The sequence below is a fragment of the Podarcis pityusensis genome, assembly GCF_964106645.2.
Source record: "Podarcis pityusensis genome assembly, chromosome: 7".
In the NCBI taxonomy this organism is placed as follows: domain Eukaryota; kingdom Metazoa; phylum Chordata; class Lepidosauria; order Squamata; family Lacertidae; genus Podarcis; species Podarcis pityusensis.
Window position 1 is genome coordinate 47552737 of NC_138031.1, and position 20027 is coordinate 47572763.

General features: G+C 39.6%; 1 protein-coding gene across 2 annotated transcripts in view; it reads right to left on the minus strand.

The window, feature by feature from the left end:
• Positions 1-5661: 5661 nt before the first annotated feature.
• The window catches only part of MYOM1 (myomesin 1), a 68616-nt gene continuing 54250 nt past the window's right edge, over positions 5662-20027 (minus strand). For both annotated transcript variants that reach the window (XM_081013043.1, XM_081013044.1), the window contains 10 exons: positions 18513-18580; positions 17759-17872; positions 17554-17641; positions 16292-16330; positions 16091-16196; positions 14695-14858; positions 14059-14095; positions 13218-13240; positions 11333-11388; positions 5662-6474 (listed from right to left, as the gene is read on the minus strand). In XM_081013043.1, the coding sequence (XP_080869169.1) occupies positions 6175-6474; positions 11333-11388; positions 13218-13240; positions 14059-14095; positions 14695-14858; positions 16091-16196; positions 16292-16330; positions 17554-17641; positions 17759-17872; positions 18513-18580 (995 nt within the window). In that variant the 3' untranslated portion in view covers positions 5662-6174. The remainder of the gene's footprint in view (positions 6475-11332; positions 11389-13217; positions 13241-14058; positions 14096-14694; positions 14859-16090; positions 16197-16291; positions 16331-17553; positions 17642-17758; positions 17873-18512; positions 18581-20027) is intronic.

Sequence of the window (20027 nt, forward strand, 5' to 3'; positions counted from 1 at the left end):
ATACTACTGTGTGGTGCTCTGTTCTCCCTTCTCCTTCTCTCGTTTTCTCTTCTCCTTTTCCTCTGGCTAATATAGATTGCAACTTTAAGGCTTCTGGGAAGACATTCTATGCCTTTTCCACTTCAGTTTCCAGCATGAGAAGACTGCCTGTAACCATCTTGTACTGGGAAACAGCAGCATAAATAAGTCAATAATTATTTTAAAATGTCAATAAGTGGAATGATCAAGCTACTAAGTGGGCTGCATTTGACTTTGTTAGTAACCGTGTTACAGTCCACAGCAGAAGGCCTGAGGCAAGTGCACACAGACCTAGTACACAATCTAAAGCTTGGGTGCCTAGGTTTTTTATGACATTTTATTTATTTAGCAGTGCGGGGAGGTTTGCATTAAAAAATAAAGCTTTGTTGCTTTATACAGTGATTTAATATCCATGTGTAATTGCTTGTGACAATTTGTGGGATGGTATCACACAAACAAGTGCTGAAATAACAGTGAAATACTCTCTTTCTATCTTAAGTAAAGGCACATTAGGTACCTGGAAAGCAAAAACAATATGTTCAGCCTTTTTGCTTTATCTTATCAGCATTTCTGTATCGGTACTTCTGTATGCAAGGTCTATATTATGCTGTATATGAAAACCCATCCTTCGCCTGCACCAGTTCTTGCAGTGGTTAGCCACAATATATATAAATCCAGTTGGTGCATACACTGTTCTCTCTCTCTCTCTCTCTCTCTCTCTCTCTCTCACACACACACACACACACACACGGCTCATAGTACAGGTAGAGCACAACAGGTGTTGTAATTCCTGCTAGTAATGTTTACCCAGCCTAACCCATTGGCTGCCCAATCCTGTAACAACAATACTCTAATTACTGTGCAGAGGTTAGTGTTCCCTGTGTCCACTGAACTCAGTTCATCCTTGGTTTTGTTTACACGTTCAAGGTGTGACTCATAGACTGAAGTGAGTCAAAAGAGGGTCAACAATCCCTACAAGAGTAAAAGCCCTTATCCTGGGATAAGGGATCGTGTAAGCAGTAGGAGGACTATAATTTCTGGTGAGTGGGGTTCAGAAGCCCACAAGGAAACACAGGGACAAGTAAAAACTTTAGATAGCAATGGAAATTTTTGTTGAAATGGGCCGAGATTTTATATCTGAATGCCAAATCTTGTATCTTAATAATTTAAGCAGTCTCATAGAAAGGCAGAGACAATACATTTGTCAACTGCCCATCTGATGTGCAGGAGATATGAGTATATTGAGCTGATGGTCAACTGAGTGCAGTGTAGTATTATTACAGATGGATCAGCTGTTTTTACATGTAGTTTGGAAAACAAATATATATTGTACACTATTGTATATGGGAACATGATTCTGGATTGGGAAGGTGCAAAGTTATATTGTATACAACTAGCTGTGCAATATGGGTCCCTGGGGTCTGTTCATCACTTGTTAAATGAAATCTATTGGAACAAAATGATTGGTTATCATTCATATATTGTTTCTATTGTACAAAATACTTTACTGTACAAAGTATTTTAAAATCACAGCTTAACTCCTGCTCACAAGGATCTTCCTTTTTAACGATTATAGATATACATATACATACGCACATGCACACACATGAAGGCTGAAAGAAAACAACCTGCATAAGGCTAAATACTTTGGTTTCTAAAATCCCAAGTCCCAATACAATGTCCACTTGCACTACTAGTTTCTAAGGCTGGGTACCTCTATTTTCATTGGATGTTTGTGTCTATACGGTCACAAAAATAATGTGATACTATAATAGTAGAGAATATGGAAGTCATCTTGTATCTATTGTTTAACTTCGTCTCAGAACATAAGAGCCTGCTATGATAGGCCAATCCAGTCCAGCATCCTATTCTCACAGGGGCCAACCAGATGTCAACAAGAAGGTCACAAGTAGGACTTGAATGCAACAATATTCTCTTCTCCTGTGGCAGCTCTGTCCCAAGACATTTTAGCACCTGAGGCGCACCACAAAATGGCATCTCCTCAGCAGAGAAAAGGGGGGTGAGTGATGTTTTACATCGGGAACAATGTGGGGAGTGAAGATCTACATTGGGAACGAAAGAGGGAATTGAATCAACTTTACCCAGTGGTTGAAGTGGGAATCTAAGGCCGTTGCAGGATGCAGGAGTGGCCTGCTCTGAATCATGCTGGGCAAGTGCAGAGCCCAGGAGACCCCAGAAGGCAGCCTTTCTCACCATTTCCTCCCTCGGGGTGGAGGGAGACCAGCAGCGACGCCTGTTCACTGAGAGGCATGGAGGTGAGCTGGTGAGCAGGTGGCAGATGCAGTGTGCCGCAGCCATTGCTGCCACTGTGGTAGTGGTGGCGGCGGCAGCATGTGATGCATTTATTGGATGCTGGACCTGCTTCTCCTGTGGATCCTGCCGTCTGAGGCAGTCACCTCACCTTGCCTCATGGGTGAGCTGGTCCTATCCTGCAGTTTCCAGCAACTTGTATTCAGAGGCACACTGCCTTATCCTCCATGAATTTATCTAATCCTCATTTAAAGCTGTCCAAGTCAGTGGCCATCACTGCCTCTTGTGGGATCAAATTCTATACTTTAACTATGCTGTGCGAAGAAGTACCTTTTTAAGCCAGTTTGCAAATAATACAGCACACATAGATATACAGAATGAATAAATCATTTATCCGGCTTGATGCTGACATCATGCTGTTGAAGTACTACAAATGCATAAGAATTTCAGCTTTTATTTATTGGAAAACAGCCAGTCTGACTCTCTCCTAGTGCTGCAGTCTTGCCTGCCTTTTCTATTTGTCTGGGACTTGTGCCAAAGGAGCACTTTAAGTATTACAGTGTAAATGTGTAGCTCTCATAAATTTATAGATATCTTTTAAAAGTGTCACTTTTCAATGACTGTGTACCAAATGCTGATTTAAAAACAAAAATGTTCGATATTTTAAAAGTTATGATTTTAACCCAGTCTCTAGATGCTAGATGTCAGTATGTTAGAACTGATTCACTGATTTTAGTACTTGAACTTGACAATCACATTACAGTTTGGTTTTATGAGATTACAGAAGAGTGGGTATTCAATCTGGTCTTTATTTTAAAACATGTTAATCCATATGGCATGCATGCTCTGCAAATTTATTTTTATTACATCTCAGGGTCTCAATATTCCATGAAGCAGAACAGCCATAATGTTGGATATGATATCCTTGTTAGCCTTCAAATATACTAAATTATATCATCTTTGCACATGCAGAGTATTACACATCTATCCACATCTTTTTTTGCTGTTTGTTGAATTACATATAAGAACTTATTTACATTTTTAAGAACACCATTAGAGCATAGGAAGAACCTTGGAAGCTGTCTTATAAGTGCACCACATACACACACATTTCCCCCAAAGCATACTGGGAACTGTAGTTTACCCCTCACAGAACTACAGTCCCCAGCTCCCTTACCATTCCCAAGATTATTTAGTGGAGGGAATTGTGCTTTAAACGTGCAGTATGTACACAGCCTATGTCAGACCAGTGTTCCCTTTAGCTCTGCGTTCTCAACACTACCATGGAAGGGTGAATCTGATAGTTACAGTATAGCAAGACAATCAAGTTTGAGTTTATGACAAAATGCTGTGTTCAGTGAAGCCTTTCTCATTTCACCACAGACATAGTACTCAGGCATGAAATGCTATCTATTATCAACACTATACCTTTCATAATAAGAGTAATATAACAACAATGATCCTATGTTTTAACTTAATCTTTTCTCCATGAATCTCAAGAATTTGTCTGCTATGCCATTCTGTCTTACTACCCAGAACATTTTGTGATCCCTTTAGTTTGACCAGCTGTCTTTAGGATCATCTCCATCTTCTACAATTGGATTTTCATTTGGATCAGACTTCTCTTCTGAAGCAATAATCTATCTTACTTATGGCTTAATGAAATCTGATTCAAGGAAAATAACACATGGTTCATGTTGGGGGGGGTGCCCTCACACACTTTCTCTTTAAAGGGACATGTGGGGCTAAGTATTGTGTTTACTCTACCTGAGAGAGCACATGATCAGAAGAGTTATGAAAGTCCTTGTTACTAAATTATGATGGGCTCTTCATGGCAAGATTGCTGACTTCACTATGGAGCAACTAAGAGGCATCACAAACATAGCCTTCCCTTGTTATAAAACACCTGCTGTGTTAAAGGAAACTGATATTTATCTGTGCACGCCAACCATTTCGATTCATCTTCCTGAAGTGCTTTAATTTGAGCAAATAAAAATGAAGCAATTTCTGAAACAGTACAAACTGCTAGGATCTATTTCACACACATTTACTTACTTTCTTTACTTAATACAATTTCAATTATGATTACACTGCAATGTAAGTCCATACTGAAGGTTCTCTTGGCCAATTTAATGTAAAATAAAAAAGACTTGCCAGCTGCTGCTTAAAATAATCAAATTTAACTAGCTGATTTTCCAAATTTGGAGAATCGGGAGCTTTTGTTTAGTCACAAACCACATTTATAATGTAGTAAATAAGGGAACACTCTGACCCAGCTAAGCATCTTAAATTATTAATTTCAATGGAAAAATGAAACGTGTCTAATACTCTGTGACTGGAAGCAAAGTGACTTTGAAGGTGCTTACTCTCCCCGTGTCTTTGCTTAAAAACATTTCAAAAGGCTGAAGTAAAAAACAAACAAAAAAGGCAAAGTACCTTCAGGTTACTTTGGGAAGAAATAAAGAGTTTTTCTTCTTGGAACTAAATATTTTTACCTTCTTTCTTCCCTGAGGCTGGTTTCTTTTTACCTATGGCTACTGTATCTAGGCAAATTCCATGCATCTCAGCAACAAGTGTAGCCAAGTCAGTTTGTTCATCTCTATGAGATACTGTCAGCTACAGGAAAGCAAGAAGAACGCACAAACAAGGAAGTCCTATTAAAAATAGCATCTGTATAATAATTTGCAAGTTGTGATTAAAGATTCAAAGAGCTGCATTCAGTGAGCGGTAGACTATTTTCCCCTCAGTTTCCAATGCCGTAACAAACTATGGCTAACATGAACCAGAAAATTGAGGAAGGAATCAGGAAGCAGGCAGAGGGGGTACACAAGCACATGTTGACAGTCAAAGCCATGTCTGAAGTAAGCCTAGGCCTGGAGGAAATATAAAGGTTATTTATCCCTGGAGACTAGAATTCAATAAACCAAACCCATAGAGAAACAAGTCTTAGCAATTTACTTGAGTTCACCTTATCCAAAATTCTGCCTCCAGTGTTGCCCAATAGTTTAAAACTGTTCATAGGCTATCCCCCATATTGTTGCTATGGACCATACATTTAATCTTGTACCACTATAACAATCATGGTTTCCCCCTGAAGAAACTTGGGAAATGTAGTTTAACAGTGCTGAGAATTGTTAAGAGACCCCTATTCCCCTCATGGAGTTGCAATTCCCAGCAGCCTTAATAAACTACAGTGAGACTGAATCAGGCAGAAGCTAGTGTAGAATAAATAAAATTGCCAGCACCTCCTTTCTCTGTGCTGCATTGAAGACCTAAGTGAAGATGTTAGGTGTGGGGTGATGTTAAACTAAAAGGGATGGTAAACAGCCATCAGAGTACTGAGCAAGTAAACAAGTCACACGCACACAAAACAAGGCGAAAGAAAAGTGTTTTATTTATTTTTGAATACTGAGGAGGGTTCAGTTTTTTTCACTGACGTTAGTGTGTATTAATATCATGTCAACACATAACATTTGTTTGCTTTAATATCTGTTTTCTAGAGTCCTATCCTACACTACATTCAGTTTATACTAGATTACCAGCAGGCTCAAATCTAGATTCCTGGTGAGAAAATCTTCTCCAATAAACGATTGTAATTTTTTCCATCCTTTCACTCACATCACTGATTAAATGACTTCCTTGAATATTATGCTTCTGCGTTATGAGCATTATCCTATTATGCTTCTGAGTTAAGTTCATGTGACAGAAAGCCAGGCTGGGACTGGGAGCATTCCCCATTTTTGCCTGATCACAACATCTAAAATGAAGTGAGTGGAAGGGTTCAGATCTACTTCATACTCACAGGCAAAACCATTTACACACACATATTATTAAACCAGATAGAACTCTACCTCTCTGCAACACTTGTCCATCTTAGCTTTAGCTTCATGCCTTCTTTTTCTTATCTCCTTTGCCATGATCTGGAAGGGGGACATGGGTCATCCCTTCCTCAGGTATGAACACACTTATAGTTAAATCACTTGTCTCTGTGCCATACTGGTTTTTCACTATAAGGCTGTATCTCCCTGAGTCAGCTGTACTGACAGCCGTGATGGTGAAACTTGCTTGTTTTCCTGATTCAAATTTCAGGATGATGTGATCATCTCCTGTCAGAAGCTTTTCATTCTTCATCCATGAAACTTCTGGAGCAGGGTTTCCCCAGACACTGCAAGTAAGATTAAGCGCCTGCAGGAAACACACAAAAGTTTTTGTAAACAGTCGCTATAAATAAGCATCCTGAATATGCTTTGTTTTCACTTTACTTTCATAATAAAACAGACAGAAATATCTTTCTGTGTTACAAAAATCTGGTTCTGTTCTTAGGGAAGTGAATGAAGTCAACTAGTTTTGAATTATTACTGTAGCCCTTCAATATTTTACCGACTCTCCCCAATAGTTACTACTAACTACAACACATTCATTTCAAGTCAAAATTAAATGTTGCCATCACTTGAAATATTGGGTTCTTTATTAAGCAACAGTTCTCTTAGTTTTAAAAAGGTTGCTTTTATAGGAAAGGTCACAAAGCTGATTGCAAATCAGACTTCTAAATCTAAAGAACAGCTAAGCACGTAATTAAGCTGCAATTAAAGTACATTCAAGCAGTTTCATCAGAATGGCTGAGCAGTTTTATTACTAATATAATATAATATAATATAATAATGTCTGTACATCTGATTCCCTCGCTTTCAACCTGAAATCAATACCCCTTGACGTTTCTCCTCCCATCATGTTCCAGATTGGTGTTTCTATTCTAGTTAATTCAAGCCACAGTTTCCTGTTACATTGAAATTGATTAGATCCATGTTTATTAACCTGGTTAGTACACTGCCATTAAACTATTGCAGTTTCCCAGTGCAGCTGTAATATGAAATGAGTTTAAACTAACTAGGATAGAAGAGCCAAAACTCAAAGATCAAAGTCCCACGACTCCCCTTTCTCTGAAATTAATGCACCCAAGTTAAGTGTGCTTGTTTAAAACACATCACTCAAAGTTTGTCCCTGAGACTCTGAAATATAGAGGGCTAGGAAAGGCCCCAGCTGAGTTAAAGGTTTTGCCAGATTAGTAATTGGACTATGAACACTGTTTAGTGGTATACCATTTGAAGCTCCCTCATATAAAGAGAAATAAGAGCAAAGGTTCATAAGTGGAGTCAACAGTTGGCAAGGCAACAACCCAGCATGATTAATCCTTGCAAATTATAGGAATAAAGTGACGCTAAATTAACAGAAGCTTTATTTGTCATATTTACAGCACAGTTTGTTTTAATCTAAGTCACATTGTATGTTCAATGGGGCCTAATTCCATGAAAGTGTGTATAGGAATTGAAGTCTATCTTACAGGGATATGGGTTTGGTGTTTTTTTTGGTATTTTCCTTCAATTTATTATTAATCAGACTGGTCACTTCTAAGGGTCCTTAAACCAGGGATCAATAAGATAGATTGGCTGGCATATAAAGGTTTGCTTACATGTATGGCATGCATTTAAAGTCTGGGATAAATCATTCCATGTGATGACCATAGCTCCACTAAATACTAATAATACAGGCTATATATTTTTGAATTCCTATATCAGTGCTTACATTATATAATGATGTTGTATATAGAGCATTCAGGAAAAAAATATTTTGGCCAAGGGGGAAAAAATCTGAAGTATAGCTGAAATTCGGAAAAGGCAGCATCTCAACCTGAGTTTTTCACAAGACAGGAAAAAATGTGTTTCCAATTTTCTTGCTGCATAAAAGCTCCCTGTCTGTAGTCTTGAATGCCAAATGTCAGGCTGAAGTGAATTTTTATTACCCACTTACACAGCACTGAGAACACTGTTTCATTATGTAAGTGCTAGCATAACCAGAGCACAGCTAGCAAAGTAATGCACCTATATAAAACTATACAGTGCCAGCTATGAGATACACATCAGACAAGATGAGATGATAGCATTTTCCCATTGTACTGCTGCACACCCTGAAAAATTCTCAATGAACTGATGAGGGCTAAGCTAGATGTGATACAGGAGACCAGTGACCAGAACGTCTGACATGTTCTATGAAAATTAAAAGCATAAGAGAGACGGTGGAAACTGGATCAGACCTATAGTGCCCAGGGAGATGATCTAATTTTTCCTTCACTTATATTACCCCATGAATGGCTATTAGCCATGGTAGGATAAATATGTGGGTACCCATAAAATAAAGCAGAAGGAAAACATTTTATTTTCTACTTGTTTTTACTTTTAAAGTTTCATTAATATAATATGTTCACTTGTTTTCCATTGATTTTAGTGGAAGATCCAGCCATTCTTCTGCTGCCTGTAACTATGGTGTTTGGTTCATTCAAATTGCATGACATTCCATACCCCACTTATCTAGGCATCAGACCTGTCAAATTTCAGATATACAGGATAGAGGGTCCTCGTTCTATTCGCAATTTTACAAGGTGCATAGACACAGCCACCCTAAATATCACCCTGTTTATATCCAAACTAAACAGAGCCTCCCAGTCTGTCAATTTCACTGATTTTCCCCTTTCTGCAGACTCCATCAATGCTAATCAATGCTCCCAAAGCAGTGAAAAGCAAATGTATGAATAAATGAACCAATTTTCAATTTTTATACTTTCAAGTTCTTATTTGAATAAAAAAAATGAACAAATATAGGAGCGGGGCTCACTCATTGCACTTTAAAAATGAATGGGTATCAGTCCATATGTCCGGAATTTCCAGACACTGCTGGGATTTGTCCGCCAAAAATTGAGTCCAGGCAGAATTTTTTTAACTGTCTGGGGAAAACCTGGGCGTATGGCAGCCCTTATCAGAAGTGTTGTTGTTTTTGCTGATTTTCCTAAAAAAAATAGCTAAAACATAGCTCAACAACTTCAGCAACCATAGTATAAGTTAACACAGGGAGCAAAATAACAAGCTCTAAAATGTGCTTCTAACTGGGCATAAATTTTCTGCTGCTCATATAGGCCAAGAAATAACACTAGAAGCTCTCCTGGTGCCATGCATTTCCTTGGTTTCTGATGCAGTCTATATTTGAAAGGCAAAACCTAGTCTAGACACATATTCCATCATGCACTTATTTTGACATGTTCCAATCAATGGAAAAATACTTATGTTGCAAGAGGAATTTATAATTATACACTCAGCAGTTTTTCTTCTGCTTTTCTCACCCTCTGCCAGGCTTCAACCTCATTTCCCACAGATCAGCAGCACTGGGCGTAGACTGGTGATAGGAAGCTAGGGTTGGTATATCTCACGAAAGGACTGAGGATACAATGTGGAGTGGGCAATGTGGAGGACAAAGCAGTTCATGTTACACTATTCCTTACACTGGAATCACTGAGCCAAATATATGCTATACTCCTGTGAGGCGCCTTTTTATTACAGGTTAAATAGCATACAAGTTGTGCTTTGCCTTTTAACACGTGTTCAGAATTGTTTATGGATTATAACTGGTATAATTTTGAATCAGGTGGCCAGAAGCAGTCACTTGTAGATGACTGTTGGAAGCAAACCCTAGTTTATTGATATGATATTGTTATCCAGAATCTTAAAAATGTAATGCTTACATATGACCATCTAAGTATTATTAATTTTTTGAGAATAGATGAAATGAAACAAGATCACCAGGATATCTATTCTATCCCTTATGGTAAAATTCTATATAAAGCAGTTTATAGTTAACACCATTTGGACCAAAGCCTAATGTTAATAATTCTGCCATATTTAATTAAATGATAATGATAAAGCATTTCTCTTAAATTATTTTAACTCCATCACAGAGAGAAACCATCCTCCCACCCTTATTGATTTTGCCACAGAATGAAAATCTTGGGCTTGATTTTCAGTGGCAGAGATCCAAATCCCAGTTACACTAGGACACAAAGATTTATGTTAATTTAGGCCACAGTTTAAGTAGGGATGAATGTATAATTCTATTTCTGATCTATATACATTTTGCTTGAGTTCGTTCATAACTCTGTTCAGCTCCGATACTGCATTTATCTGCTTTTGAAAAATCTATATAAAAATTGTGCTTAAATTATTATTTTATCACAATATTTAAATATATTACATATTTAAATAGATAATTTATCTCATTGTATGCCATTTGCAAATATATTTTTGTCCTAAAATACACATTTTAAATATATTTTGGTGTGTTTTTTAAGCCAAGTGCTGTATTACAAAATTTGAAGATATACGAAATTATTATGATACTTACATTCCAATCTAAATCTTAGTCTGGAAAGTTGATTAGGTCAGTTTGCATAGAAATTTACTGAAATCAATAAACTGTTAGGGTGATATCCAACTAAACAGTTCTGCTAAGTCCAAGCACTTTTGGCTGCAAAATGGAGCTTCTCCTCCCTTTTCTTTCTCTGCACACCCTAGCAGAACTATTCATAGTCTTAAGCATACTTCTTTGTAAGTACATTCCACTGAAATATGTGGAACATATTTCCAAGCAAATGTCTTTAGGGCTAAGGTCCTAATATTAGAACTGATATTGGCTACAAGCAGGCTTATCCAATGACTTTGAACTACTTTCCAGACTGTCTTTATGTCTCTTTTTAAAAACATCTGAAGATCTGTGTCATCACACAGGAAGATTGTGCATGATTGGAAGAAGAGGATTTGAACTGCTGCAGTGGTGGATCTTGTGCATAAAGTATGAATTTCTAAAGAGTCAGTTATTCATAAGTCATCCATTGAGTTTATTCATGCACCTTGAGCCCTACTACAAACATAAGCACACTGAAAGCCACTGAAATCAATGGGGTTAAGTAATCTTAAATCTGTGTTGGATTGTGGCCTGAACCTTGGCTGGCACCCTCTTCAGTCTTCCATATCATGCTTAACAAATGAGTAAATACATAAAGGTAGTCTGGCTACCATGGTGAAATGATGCACTGAGAGGATGAATGAAGAGTGCTGTCTCTTGATTAAAAGAAGCAAAGCTTGAGTATTCTAAAGCTCTCCTTTCAGAAGAAGAAAGTTACAGAACTGTCTCTTCAGAAGTTTCAATTAATTTACTGTACCTTGCCTTCCTGGATGGTGACAACGTCGGGCAGCCCTCCAAGCACCCGGGCACGATCTGAAAATACATTAGCACATTTTTCTTTGTTGTCTGCAAAACAATCTCTGCCCTAGATTTCAATTCCCCTCTAGTGCCTTTCTTTTATCTCGTAGTTCTACAAGCTGCCGGTGATGAATGCAAACTGAGAAGGATATTTGGTATTTCCACCTTGCTTTGCTCGAAGTGAAAGCAATGTGAAATTTACTTGGGATGTTGCATGGCTAATATTTGACTGCCAACCCCTGGCTCCATTAATGAAAGATGGACAGGTAGATCTTACAATGCCACAAGCTGAACAAAGAGGGTTCTCATCTGATGTGCCTAAATTTAAAAGCCAGTAATAGTGCAAGTAAAGGCTCAACAGGGATGCGGGTGGTGCTGTGATCTAAACCACAGAGCCTAGGGCTTGCCAATCAGAAGGTTGGTGGTTCGAATCCCTGCGATGGGGTGAGCTCCCATTGTTCGGTCCCAGCTCCTGCCAACCTAGCAGTTCGAAAGCACGTCAAAGTGCAAGTAGATAAATAGTGACTGCTCCAGCGGGAAGGTAAATGGCGTTTCTGTGCACTGCTCTGGTTCGCCAGAAGCGGTTTAGTCATGCTGGCCACATGACCCAGAAGCTGTCTTCAGTGGTCATTCATCACTGCTAGATTTCTTCACTTTTTGATAAAATGGGGCTTCCATCAGAAGTAGCAAGACCAAGTCCAGTTCTCAGGCTTTTCTTATTGGTCCTATAATAAATCTTAGCCTGTGCTCTCCTGTCCTGATGTTATGCATTTTCCAAGCCCCACTTACCATCATAGGTAGCTGTCTTATGCTGAGGCAGACCATTAGTCTATCTATCCCAGTAATTTTCTACACTGGCAGTAGTTCTCCAGGGTTTCAGACAGGAATCTTTTCCCAGACCTACCTAAAGATGCCAAGGGTTGAACTTTGAACCTTTTTATGGAAACCATGTGCAACAGCCTCCTCTGGTAGCTGCTACTGTCAAGGGTGGGGAAGTGTATAATGCTGCAACATCATGGCCATATTTAAATTTTATTATGCATTATGACCGAGAGAGAAATTGACATGAGTCTGCCACTTTATGGCTGACATGTGACAACTTAGTGTGTAGCATACAGTAGTTATATCTTTTATTACACAGACGGTGACCATTTTGTGCGCATCCAGCTGATGTGTCTGCCAATGTGCGGGTCCTTTTGGATCTGGAAGAGGGCAGAACGGAGGCAGAATGGGGAGAGAAACAGGGGTGAAGTGGGATATAACAGAGGCTTATGTGTGTTACGCCAGCATGTACGGGGGCCAGGTATGAAACCCCCACACAAAATCGTCACCACCTATAATTTCGCTGTAAGCTGTGCTGGGAACCCACTAAAGGGCAAAATATAAATACCATAAGTAGATAAATGGCATCAAAGTAGAATTTCATTCAAAGGCATACACATAAAATTACTGCTAGAAAAGTACAGTTGTGGGTGACAAACTCTTTCATTTTGTGGCTTGGCTACTTACAATGAATGTTGATTGATGGGCAATCAAGGCCAGCAAGGAATAAAAATCACCCCCATATGCTACGGTGCAGGCTAAGGGAAGCAATTCTGCCCTTCTTGCACATGGTAGGCAAGAAGCAGTCTCTATAGGGCTGCTAAAGTGGGGCAGTGTGTGTGAGGGGAACACAGATAACTGCTTCATGACTAGTTCAGCCTGTCTGAATGCCTGCTTGTGATCAACCTGTAGATTTCTAAACAGAAATACTCTCTTCAAAAGGAAGCTACATTGAAATTTCCTACTGGCAGTACGGCATCCTATTGATAGTCAAGGCAGACACCAACTGACAGTCCACTTACTTTTCTCTGCAATAGCCAATGCTCTGGAATTGAAAAAGACAAAAAAAGGCATCCTCAGTTTCATTTGATGTTAAAAGTATGGAGACGGAACGCAGTTACTCTTTATATATTTCACATTACACACCCCCACACTCCCACACTGTTGAACTAAATCTGTCTGCAAATGATTCAATGTGATGATACAATTTCTCATAACATATCAGCATAGTTTTAATGATGTTTTTATACATATCATGTAAACACTCATAACAACACAGGACATAGATTTCTCTGTCTCCTAATGCTGAAACTAGTCTTGACCAATGGGGAAAAAATCACTCTTTTTTAATGCTAATGAAAGCTGAGCAATGGAATAACTTTCTGTCAAAAATCGGGGGGGGGGGGGGGGACAATTAAAGTTCCCCAGAATGCCATACCTTCTTCTTCTTTGGGGAAGCCTTAGCTCCCAAGCTGGAGTCCAGGTCCTCAGCTCAACCCAGGACCTTTCCACAGCAACATTTGGCAGCCACCTACCCCCCCTCCCTTATATCCCCCTGCACTTCTCTCCACCAGAACCTGACTTGCGAGTGGGTATAAAGTCCAGGCTGCTTCCTCCTCTCCTTCCACAGTGGGAAATCCTCTCAAACACCTGGGCTACTGATGCTCTGTTCTCTCCCCCCTCCCCCATTGCTCTCTAAGTGGTCATGATGACAGCCAGATGCCACTGCAACTGTCACTTCTGGTCATGCTTACTTCTAGCAATGTCGTGGGTGCCAGCAGTGGCCATCTCTGAGCCCCCCACTTTCTAAAACAGAACCCCCATTATCCTATTTAGATTGTATCTTCCATGAATTATACTTACTTTAACCTCTGGAATTCAGCAAAGGCTTCATCAAAGGCTTAAAAAAAGAGAACAGGATTAAGTTAATAGTTTTTATAAATATAATTTGTGTGGTTATTTCTTTATTGAGTTTTCTTTGGATTTGGTGGTCGGCTGACAGAAAACGAACCATGGTTAGCCTTCTGGAATGGCTGTGGGTGTGACACCAAAAAAAAGAAAACCCATGGTGGAGCATTATGGGGAAATCGAGACACTGTTGTGTACTGCCTTTTATTATTTTAACGATGCAAATTATTGTTGACTCTTCCTTGGATTTCTCCTGGTGCTTTAAGTACCTCTGTAAGGAGGGGGAAAGCATAATATTTTTAAAATGAAATATTAACAAACAAAAACTTATCAGCCATAAACTCCACTGCCTAGTATGCTCTTGAGGTACTCCCAATGGGTCACTTACTAGTGAGACTCAGATTGTAGTCTGAAGCTCATGTTGTGAGGAGTCCAGCAGGCCTATGAGCTCTAACTCAGCCTATTGGGAGTTACATTGAGAATCATATAACCAGAAGAGTAAGAGCCATTGTCACTGCCACTCAGAATAATTTTTCTCAGTTTCTGCATTAAAAAATAGAAGGTATGATAAAGAAAAAGGAATCTATCTACCTTGCCCAGAAAGATCCACTGTCTTTGTGTGTCCAGTTTTGCCATCAAAGAGCTCCAATATATATCTTCCCTTGTCGTTGGGTGTTGGCTCATTAATTTGCAACCAGATTTGCTCCCCAGTAACACCAGTCTTAACTCTTTCTGTATACTTCATTTTAACATCACTGGGAAAAGAAGAACAAGGAAACCAAGTTGAGACACAAGTTTTAGATAAATTCTATTAAAGATAATGGCCTGTCAAAGTAACATTTCTGTGCTAGCTCTATTTTCTTTCAGTAAGAGACAATGCCATATGCTTCAAAGGAGTTTTTCCCAATATGACTTCAAAGGATTGTCTTCAGTCTACAGCAGCTGTGCCTGTCAAACTTGAACCTCAGCACATATTCCCTTGCAGGAATATCAACGCTAAAGCAGGAGTTATGATTAAAGGTTAGCATTTAAACTATCACAGTGGTATTGACTGTGTGCACTTAAAACCAACTGTGGGGTGCTAAAAGCTGCTCTACCTAAGACAGGCTCTATCCAAGGCTCTCCTGCTTCATGCACCTTCTGGGTACTTTCTAGCCATTCAGAAAGCATCCACTGCTCATGACGTCAGCAATCTCCCTATAAAAGGAAGGCACTGACCAAGTGTAGGGAACTGTTTTCAGCTGATGGGCCAGACACTCCAAACCCTCAATACCTGCTGATCATAAATTTTCAAGTTATCAGGCGATATTTGCAGTTATTACATAATATGTAACTGGTAACAGGGTTGTGCAAGACCACAAGTTTACTTTCCCAAACCAACAACACAGTAAAAATTAGAAGTAGCAACCATTTGCATACCTCTCTAAACAAGAATGGTGGTGCAGTTGAAGAAGACCCGACACTAGCATTGCCCCCAAAATTTATTCTGTTGTTGATTTTATATCTTTAATAATGTGCTTTATTCTTGTGGAATGTGTTTTGTTTGTGTGAAGCTTTGCAAATCTTTTTTTATATATATAAAAGGTGTTGTAGAAGTCAAATAAATAAACAAATGCATAACTAGGTGTGACACTTTCTGAGGTAGCAGTCCTAAGAATGCTTACTTGATTGCAAGTCCTGTTGAGTTCAGAGGGAGGTATTTTGCTGCATAAATGTGTATTGGGACATGCTGTGTCTGATCTCACCGAGGATCACTTGCTTGGCCTTTGGATCCCTGGAGTTGTCTGAGGCTGATCACATATCATCTGCATATCTGAGCCACAGCCACAGCACAGCATGTATACAAAAAAATTGGTTGCATTAAGCTGATTCAAAGCCAGTGTGGAGTTATGCAGCCCTCTGGATGTGCCCTAAATTTAAATGTGTATAGAATGTTCCTATTGAATGAGATCTTAATTACTGTACTGGCAAGAGCTCACACACTTACTTGTGTGACCAGCTCACTCTCAGATCTTCCAAGTAGTAGCTAACAAATGAATATAATCTGATGCCTTCTTCTGTGCTCTGGATTTTCAGTTCTGTTGCAGATAAAGCTGAAAATATAACACATATTTTTGTAGTCTTACGGTCTTTCATGGAGTAGTACAAATGAGTCATTCATCAGAAGAGGAGGGAATTAAATACTCACCAATCACTTTGCATACTTCCGTCATCAAATCTGCAAAAGCTGTGGAAACAAATCCAGAGACTGAAACTAAGTGTTCCCAGATCAGACATGCCTGGTTGTAGCTGAATGCTGCCCTGAAGTTCCCCGGCTAATCTGGAGCATTCCTGCAAGTAGATTCCTGCAGGAAATCTGAGTTGCCTTTTAAAATGTGCTGCAAAGATTCTTAAGGAGTTTGCATGTTTCCTTCATGGTTTTAATGTCATGCTAAACTCCTTTGTTTCTGTTTGGTATTATTGTACTTCAAAAGAACATCCCTTTATAAAAGAGACAGGTTTTGAAACTTGTGCAGTTTATGCCTAACAAAGAAGTCTTCCTTAGGATTCAGCTAACTACAAAGTAATTCAAGTGACTGCTTAGGGAAGCATCACTGGCGGATAGAGGAAGCAATATTTAAGCTGTGCCCCAACAGAGTATGGTGACATTGCCTCTTGTATCTTGCAATCCAAGATGTAAATAGGAAGACAGGAAAGTGCCTTATACTAGGCGAGACCACGGATCCATCTAGTTTGTATTGTTTATCTGGCAGAGAGTCTCTAGGGGTTCAGACAGAAGTCTTTCCCAGCCCCACTTGGAGACCCCAGGGACCTTCTGCATGCAAAGGACCACAAAGCTATGGTCCTCCTGGGCATCCTTATGTAGTCCCTGAGGGTATCAAAACAGCTTAGGCTCCCCCTAGTTTCCTTCTAGAGACAGAAATCACAATTGCAAAACAGAAAGGGTTCACTAACATGAAATGAATTTAGAAAAGAGCTGGATAAAATAAACGATTAGTTTAAAAAAAGAAATTCCTGGCTCCACAAACTGAACATTAAAGATCCTCATCACCATCAGAGCTTTCTTTCAGCCTGTACTCACCAGAACTCAGTTCTGGCACCTCTCAGGTGGGCACCACTGCCATTATAAAAGAACAAGGGAGGTTTTCATGGTGAGTTCTGGCACCTCTTTTTCTAGAAAACAGCACTGATGACCATAATCTGGTTTTATACCACCCTTCCTTTCATAGGAGCACAGTCCACTAAGGAACTACACTGAAATAATGGAGGACTGGGATGTACAATCAGAAAACTCTTCTGGAAATTTTTAAAAAACTGTTTTGCTGCTGATTCCTTGTGAAATTAAGGCCACAATCTTACACACAATTACTTAGAAATAAGTCAGATTGAATCCACAGGTGCTTATTTCCAAGTAAACAGAAACAGCACAATTTTACACGTTATTCTCACCTGTGTCCAGAAGCTTCAATATGCTCTTGTCCTTCCCTCTGTCATCCTTCAATATTACTTCATATATACCAGCATCTTTCTTAGAAAACTGTGAACAAAATAAAATCAAGCAGTAGCAACACCTTTTCATCTCTGGAAGCACTGCCCATTTAGGAAATCTGCCACATCTGAAGTGGAAGCATCAAGGGAGAAGGGGGCCACTCACCTCTGTTATCAGTAGAGTACATACGCCATCCTTAAAGTCATGTTCTTCATCAACCATTATCTCTCTTTCATCTTTGTACCAAACAATGTGCGTTTCTTTCTTGATATTGGCTACCTAAAATGAAAGTATGCTAATGTACTTTCTTTTATATAGAAAACATGCGTCAAACAGCCTGCTTTGGGTAGCAAAACATGAACAAATGCAGAAAGTAGATAAAGATTCTTCAAACCATTTGTTCACTCGGTTCTTGGTCTTGAGGCCAAAAACAAGCATCCTATATCTAATATCCACTATATATTTTGGAAAGTTGTTTGTTCAACTTTAAGACATCATAACCAAATTTGTAATGTGATTTCAAAGTACAGATCAATATTTGAGAAGGCAATACAGTAGTACCTTGGTTCTCAAACAGCTTAGTTGTCAAACAAATCGGCTCCCGAATGCCGCAAACCCAGAAGTAAGTGTTCCTGTTTGCAAACGTTTTTCGGAATCCGAATGTGTGACATGGCTTCCACTTAAGTGCAGGAAGCTCCTGCGGCCAATCGGAAGCCACACCTTGATTTTTGAATGGATTAAATTCGAGAACCAAGGTACCACTGTACTGGATCTGTGATAGCGACCATTAGGTTTGTGATCAGTGTACAATCCTGGATTCTGTAAATGCACCCAAGAGCCAGCTGACCACTAACAGATCTTGTGTTTGCGACTTGTGCTTCTTTTTTCACAAACTACCCAAACTGTAGCTGTTTCTTACCTTGCATTTCAGTAACACATTGCATTCAGGGGTAACTTCCCATCCCAGATACTCAACAAAATGTGGACCTGTTTGAAATGATATGCAAAATAAATCCTCTCAGAAATTATGAAACAGACAGAATCAAATATTTTTTTTCATACTGCTCTCTTTTTTTAATATTCTCTAGATTTGTTGTTGTTGCGCTACAAGAGCTGAGCACAAACAGCCCCTCAAAATTCCTCACCCAATTTGTGGGAAGATGAAGCGTGGGGACCATTATACAGAAGTTCTGCAGGAGGAGGAGAAATTCTTGGGGGTGGAGCACACCATTAACTGTAGCATTACAGTTAATACAGCTTCTTTCTCTTCCCCTAAGGATTTGTTGCTGCTGCCGCCACTATAAGTGGCAACTGTGCTGGCACTCTGGCCTCCCTTTTGTACCCTCCACAATAGGGATAGGAGGATCTGTCAATTTCATTTCTTTCAGTTTCACATTTTCCCAATCTTAAATTCTTCTTTTTTTCCATATTTCTGTAGCAAGTTGTTTTTCTTTAAATCCTTATGGGAATTCTTCAGCATTCTAGTGCAAATTTCTCCTAATAAATACATTTTTGTATGCAGTTTTGACTAATATTTTGCATATATTCTTCTAATATAATAGATTTGGGTACCGTATTTTTTGCCCCATAGGACGCACCACCCCATAGGATGCACCTAGTTTTTTTTGGGGGGGGGAATAAAGAAAAAAAATATTTCCCCCCCAGGCGCGGGGCTGGCGCAGGGGAAGCCCGAGCTTCCCCCGACTCCAGCCCCAAGAACAGCCTGCTATCCGCAAGCCTAGGGAGCCCGGCGGGAAGTCGCACCGGTCTCCCCAGGGTTGCGCAGAGCTTCCTGAAGCCTGGAGAGTGAGAGGGGTCGGTGCGCACCGACCCCTCTCGCTCTCCAGGCTTCAGCGAAAGCCTGCATTCGCCCCATAGGACGCACACACATTTCCCCTTCATTTTTGGAGGGGAAAAAGTGCGTCCTATAGGGCAACAAATACGGTATGTTATTTTCACTAATAAGTTCATTTTTATACACATTTCACCTTAATATATGCATTTTTGTAAAAAAAATGGTTGGAGACTGCATCAGAAACTTCAGTGGGAATTTTGAAGGATAGCTGTATATCAGCTCTCCTATTGTTTCAGAAACTGCAAATTTGAGAGATTTAGATTTATCCTCCATCCCTGCTTTACAGCTTCCTAGACATGGCAATGTAAAGGGTGAAAGCTGCTAGCAACAAATAAACAAATCGTGAAGCACATTCAGGGAAAATTATGCAAAGTTATCTTCTTTTTTCTAAGGGAGGGGTGTGGAACTGCTGACCAGTCTGGTCCTCCTTCTCCCACACTTCTGTAGGCCAACTTTGACAAACTGATGGAGCTATCCACCTGCAAGCACCTAACATCATTATGACATCAGGCCAGAACTTGAAAGGGGATTGCCGAACACCTTTGAAGGGCTGTCTGTCAGGGCCAATAAGCATTCAAA